A 7267-nucleotide genomic window follows, 5' to 3' on the forward strand; every position below is an offset into this window, starting at 1 on the left:
CGTCCTGAGGCTTTTACTCTCTGCTTGTGATGTCGTGGTATGCCTACTACGATCTTCTGAGTGGCGAGGAGGCGCATTGCCTTTGCGCCCCTCTCCTGTCGCCACCCCTTTTCCCTTGAGCTGGTGCTTCATGGCCTCCATGTCCGCCGCCACCTTCCTTATTAATTCATTTTGCTCCTTCACGCGGTCCTTCAGAACTTGAGGATCAATCATTCGCCTTTGTGTGTCAGGACTTCGTGAACGAGAGTGATGGGGGCTGTTAGTCCGCCTCCTTCCCCTTGCATCACTTCTGGGATTTTGTCGCTGTGGCTCCAAGTCCGCCATGGGAGGGATAGAAGGTAGGCCGTCACGCCTTGCACCCCCCTCTGGTGTTTGTCCGTCGATGGCAGACTGCGGCAAATCTTCGTTGTGCGCCATTGCTTCTAAAGAGGAAAAGCTTGATCAAGAGGTTTTGTTCTAGTCTGAGCTTCCCACAGACGGCGCCAATTGTACAGGCACGAAATATTCTTCCCGTATAATCCTGTTGATCAAGTCTGCGCTCCTCCGTACGTCGTCGCTTTACTCCCTGAAAACACAAACGTGAGCTAGCCGGCGGGTGTGTGCCGGATACCTCTCTGATGCCTAAGTCAGCAAAATAGACAAATAGATAAAAAGCCCTTGTGTGTTTGGGAATCAAAGTTGTGTTACCTCTCCATAGGTGATGTTTGTGAGCTTTTGTAGGTTCTGTGTGGCACAATCCTAGTAGGACTTTTACCCCTCCATGCAGAGTCCTCCTGGGATTCATACTCCTGAAAGATAATGCTTATCCTCCAATACTCCCCTCACTGCACAAACCAAGTGAGATGGTTTTTCCATGGTCGGACTTCTGTGACCGAGGTAAACATGGCTATGCTAAGCCACAGACCAGACCGAACTATACTTAGTTCGATTCTTCCTTTCACTGCTCTTACCTCGGTTCTACCTACACAAACCGTGCTAACCATAGTGTTAGTTTAGACCGTGCTTAATTAGCTAGGTCTGACCGAGCTAGCTGCACCATGCCACGACCGAGCTAACTCGGGCGACCGAACTATCCGCAGTACTCTCCTGGATCGATAATAACAATAGGCTCTCTAGGACTGGACCAATCATCAAGGCTTTCGGACCGAACTAACTTCAATGCCTCTTTACTCAGCCCTTTGTATTGTGGCCCATAACGGCCCATTGCTCAGCTCGGCCAAATTTTCATATAAATTACCCTCTCAGTTGGTTTACTTGATTTGTGCAATTTTGAACCATACATTGGTCGGAAGCAGATGTTTTTTTTCCCAACCGATATGGTCGGGTTGGGTGGGAATCGCCGGTAAAACTAATCCAACTCGTGTACAGTCTTAATTCTTTCCTTTGAAGCCAAGTTAAATGTAAACAAAATAAAAATAAATAATTAAAAAAAAAGGTGTGAAGCATTTGGTAACACAACTAGTTCTTTTGTAATTTTAATGAAAAAATGGCTATCTATCTTAAGAGGACAAGAGGTTTTCAAGTTTCATATATTTTAGACAAATATTAGTTATTTAAGAGTAAAATAATAGCAATTAGATCCAAAGTTTTATCATTTTATGATTCCTAACGAAATCAAATAGTATTGATACATAAAATTTATTATCAGTAATGAAATTTTCATTCCTTTATTGTCATCCAAACATCCAAACATAGCTGGAGGTCTTACATTTATTGATTTCTATTTATTTAAGATTTTTGTCATTTAAAAATTGTGTAAGGTCTTGTATTTATCCACTATTATTTTAAAAGTTTGAAGAATACATAGTATGTTTTTTTTACATTTTTCGTATTCTAAAAATACTTTCCAAAATTTAATAAACATCACACATCACATAGCAACCTACATCTATTAAACAACCAAACACTTTTCGAAATTCAAACATTAAAAACCTTCAAATATCATAATATGATTATTTTTTTAATAATTCTACTATTGTGGGCCTGTTTAATATTGTTTCCTCTACTACCTTCTTATGAACTGTAAGCATTCAAACATCATAATATGATTATTTTTTTAATAATTCCATTATTATGACATGTTTAATATTTGTCTTCTCCACTACCTTTTCATGAACGTGATAGAAATTTTGTGAGATTCAAATCAAGAAAAATTATGAAAATATATAAAGAAAATAAATATTTTTGCAATTGATATACTTTGAATGGCTGGTGATAATTCAAAATAGCCTTCCTAACAAACTGATAGGTGTCGTTTGGTAACACTTACGTTTTCAGTTTTCTGTTTATATTTACAAAAATTTAAAAAACTCAAAGAAAAACTTATTTGGTAAAATTTTTGATTTATAAATCAGTGGTCTCAGTTTATAAATTTGGTCAAAAAATGTGTTTCCGTTTTGAGTTTTGAGTTTTGAGTTTTTTTTTTTTTTTTTTACCACCCAACACTAGCCACCACCCGCCACCATTTTTCACCACCATCTTCCGCCACCACCACCACTCACCACCCACCTGCCACCACCACCCACCACCACCTACCTGCTACCCACTCGTCACCACCACCCACCCCTCACCGCTACCGCTGCCACCGCCACCACCCGCCACTACCATCCACTACCCGCCACCACCACTCGCCACCACCACTCACCACCCACCTGCCACCACTATCCACCACCTGCCACCACCATCCACCCACCACCACCACCATCCACCACCCACCTGCCACTGCCACCGCCACCACCACCTACCACCCACCACCTACCACCACCACCACTATCACCCACTCGCTACCACCTACCACCCGCCACCGTCACCCACTCACCCGCCACTACCACCACCCGCTACCGCCACCGCCACTACCACCACCCACTCGCTACCACCCACCACCCGCCACCATCACCCACCAACCCACCATCACCACCCACCACCACCACCACCACCACCACCCACCATCACCCACCACCCACCGTCACCACTTTCCACCACCGTCTTCCGCCGCCACTTGCCACCACTTGCCATTTCTCACTTTTTATATTTAAATTTTTTTTAAATATTTTGTCAATTACCAAACGCGTTTGTAGTTTATGTTTTTCTAAAAATAAACAAAAATCATTTTATAAAATTTTTGTAAATATAAACTGAAAACGTAAACGTTACCAAACACATAGCATTTGGATTGTTTTTTTAAACTACTTGTACCTGGGATTATTAATATTCTCAATTGGTTTCTCCAAAACATATAATTTGATGACTTGCCTAAAGAACATCTAGGAAAAGATCATGCTATGAATTCTTTGGATTTAACTTTATAGTGTGTGCCTATTTAGTTGTATTTTAATTTTTTTTATTCAGTTTTTTAGTAACACATAAATCCCCTATTTATTTATTTAGTGAAAATTTTTCGATATTACTTTTTTTAGAAAACTTTCCAAATATAACAAACTTTGAGGAAAAAATTAACATGTGGTTTTTGAATTAAAAAAAAATTATTTTCATGCAAAAAAAAAAAAATTAACAAATAACAAATAACATGAAAATTATGTAGTGTTTTTGGTTTCAGTTTTCTGAAAATTAAATTTTTTTCTTTTCATATTTTTTTGTTTTTAATGATTTTTTTTTTAATTTTAAGCAATTTTTTTAATTTTTTTAGATGTGCCTTACTTAAATGTATTTAAATAGTAAATTATTTGTGAAAAATATTTTAAAAAATTAACAAATACACAAAAATATGAAAAATGTACTAAATTTTTGTATTTTTAATATTTTTGGTATTTAGTAAATTTTTTTTTAATTTTTTTTACAAATATTATACTTTCTAAGTGTATTTATGTTGTGTCTAAAAATTAAAAAAAATTGATTACAATATGAAAAAAATTCAGCGAAAACAAAAAAATAAGAAAAACAAAAAAGTATAATTTTCTGAATGAAAATTGGAAACAAACTGAGTGAGTGTTTCAAACTTTTCATTATATTTGTTTCCGAAAACATGAAAGATGACAAACATAATTAATAAACTACATTCATTGTCGGTGTAATCTACATTTCACTAATTTTAAATTTACACCATACACTCACTTTTCGAGATAAAATTTGAAACAAAATAGCCACCTAGGGGCATTGGTTCAATGGCATACTTAATGCATTGAAGTTCAACATAATTAAATCATTGAACAACCCTTCTTACTGATTTCTTTTGGTTAATTTGTTCCATTAATATATAACAGCCCTTCTCATTGAGCAGCTGAGAACGAGTCTTATCCTTTTCAATTCAAGCGTACACAATTTCCAATTCGTTTGTGTTTTGCAATGACGATAAACACGGCTCATGGACAAACTATTACCTAGGTTGTTAAAGATAATCAAGTCAACCTTACATGATTTGTGGCTTTGATTTAGTGCACAAGGAATATATGGTTACTTGCTGTAATTGTAAAGCTTGATTGTAGGCTAGCATAATTGTAGGGATATGACAGGCATAATTATAGGAATGTGATTATACTCTTCTTGCCTATATATATCTCAGCATATGTAATGTAAAGATGTGTAAAAAGTCTTCTATATTATATTCATTTCTTTTCATGGAATCAGAGCAATAAGCTCTTGGTGACCAAACCTTTTCATGGTATCCTAGCCACCCTTTGTATCTCCATCACTCTGATCATCCAGGAGTTGTGTTGGTCTCTCAACCCCTGGTTGAAACTAATTACAGTACTTGGAGTCGTGCCATGATAATGGTGTTGAGTGCAAAGAACAAAGTTTCCTTCATTAATGGATCTATACCAAAACCGAACAGTTCCGCGGTGGGCGAATTGCAACAATGGATTCGCTGCTACGATACGGTAAAGTCATGGATATTGAATTCTTTTTCAAAGGAGATATGTCCAAGTGTGATCTATTGTAATCTTGCTAATGAAATTTGGGTGGAATTGAGAGAACGTTTCTTCCAAATTAGCAGTCCACATGTGTTTCAGATTGAGCGAGAAATTCACAATCTTGTCCAAGACACCATGTCTGTGGTGACATATTTTATGGGATGAGTTATCTGCCCTTTGTCCAGTACCTTCTTGCACTTGTGGTGCAATGAAGGAATCTCTTCAATATCAACGAAGAAGAGAGGACAATGGGTCTTAACGAATCATATTCAGCGGTCTGTGGACAGATTTTATTAATGGATCCATTTCCTTCAGTTAATCGAGCATATTCATTGGTGCTTCAAAAGGAATGTCAACGAGAAGTGGCCTCTTATAAGTCTACCTTTGCAGATGTTCCCGCGATTTCTGTAAAAGGAAATCAAAATGCTCAAGATCAAAAAGTCAACAAACACTCTGCAAAGAAGAAAGTTGAATGTTTGAAATGTGATCACCATGGTTGGGAAGCTATCATGACCCAAACCCATCCCTATAGGTTTAGCATCGTAGCTGGCCAGTAATTCTAGGATTACAGAAGGCCTTTGAACAGATTAGTAAAATTAAGGGACTAGCAGAAGCAATTATTTAAATTCAATGTCCATAGAGTTGTGTAGAGTTACATGGGACGGAAAATTTCAAACTTATATTTACATATATGACGTCAACTTATATATAGATAAACCAAAATGGGTCTTAGCCCAATACACAGATAATACATAAACTTGTTCAGACAAAACAAAAGAAAACAAAAGTCTTAAACATGGTTCACCAAACTTGACTACTTCTTAATTCGGGAACCTCCTTGGGAGACATTGTGGTTGGCTGACCAAAATAGAACTACAGGCTAGCAACTTAGGCCTGGTTCCGCGCCTGATCACCTATATACATAAATAATACAGTGAGCTGGATCCCAGTGAATAATAACAGAGTAAAGGGTTTATGAATGATGTCTAAAACAGATTCAGAAATTAGAATTCATATCAGAAACAGATTCAGATTCACATACTTATACAGATTTCATAAACAGTTATACGTGTTACATCCATTAGCTAACAAATTAGATTGGTCATAAAGACCCATGTGCATAGTCGGTACTGACGACCATAAAGGTCAATATCTTTGTGCACATATAGCCATGGTATTGTTATCCCCAGGCGAGGGCCATGTGAACATAGGCCTCGGTATTATTACCCCCGGGCAAGAGTCACATGAACATAGACCACGACATTGTAACCCCCGTGTAAGGGCCATATGCATATTGGCTACGGTATTGCTACCCTCGGACGAGGGCCACGTGAACTAAGGATGCCACGATACATTTCAAAAAAATGGACATTCATTCATGATTTATAAAATAGTATTTCAGAAAATAGATCATATCATTTTAGTTAGACAAATATGTATAATCAAACATAGCTTTACAGAGTTGTTACTCACAGATAACTCTAGGAGTAAAACAAATCACTTGAACAGAACAGACTGGGCATTGTTACCCCCGGGCAAGAGCTACATGAACATAGACCACGACATTGTAACCCCCGTGCAAGCGCCATGTGCATATTGGCCACGGTATTGCTAGGAATGGCAACGGGGCGGGGCGGGGCCGGGGATCACCCCCCCCGGTCCCCGATCCCCGATGGTAGAAAATTCTCCGTCCCCGGTCCCGATCCCCGACGGGGAGCCTATCACCACCCCCGTCCCCGTCCCCGTCCCCAACGGGGATCGGGTTTCCCCGACCCCGATAATTCCCCGGCTATAATTAAAAAAAAAAAATCAGTCCATACAGATCTGAGCTGTGAAATCAGTCCATAAAAATAAAAAATAAAAATCAGTCCATAAAAATAAGAAACAAAAACTCTAACACATGATTTTCTTCAACTTCATCTTCATCAGATCTGGGTTGGGAAAACCTGACATAAGCAACGGAATGGAGGACGACGGCGATCGGAGGGAGGCACAGAGATCGGCGTGAGGCAGATCGGAGGGAGGGAGAGAGATCGGCGTGAGATCGGAGGGAGGGAGAGAGAGAGATCGGCGTGAGGCAGATCGCGGGACGCAGTGATGGACATCGGGGTGAGGCAGTGAGGTCTCGGAACGAGGGAGATCAGCATGAGGGAGTGATGGAGGAGATCGGAGGGAGGAAGGGAGGGAGATGGAAGAGAGGGACATCGGAGGAGAGAGGGGAAGGCTTGAGAGAGAGAGTGTGTGTGTGTGACTAAACTCAGTCCATACAGAATAGGTTTACGTATTAGGAAACATATATATATATATATAGCGAGGGATGTAACTGTAATTTCATTTCGGGGCAAACGGGGACGGGGGCCGGGGACGGCGCTGGGGCCGAGAAAGGTATCACTGTCCCC

General features: G+C 39.4%; 1 protein-coding gene across 1 annotated transcript; it reads left to right on the plus strand.

Moving 5' to 3' along the window:
* Positions 1-4727: 4727 nt before the first annotated feature.
* Positions 4728-5425, plus strand: LOC145823925 (uncharacterized). The gene is made up of 2 exons (XM_082923488.1): positions 4728-5005; positions 5083-5425. The coding sequence occupies exons 1-2, from the start codon at positions 4728-4730 to the stop codon at positions 5423-5425; spliced, it is 621 nt and encodes a 206-aa protein (XP_082779614.1).
* Positions 5426-7267: the final 1842 nt, after the last annotated feature.

Source organism: Camellia sinensis, chromosome 4 (genome assembly GCF_055761805.1).
Source record: "Camellia sinensis isolate YWXY chromosome 4, ASM5576180v1, whole genome shotgun sequence".
In the NCBI taxonomy this organism is placed as follows: Eukaryota; Viridiplantae; Streptophyta; class Magnoliopsida; order Ericales; family Theaceae; genus Camellia; species Camellia sinensis.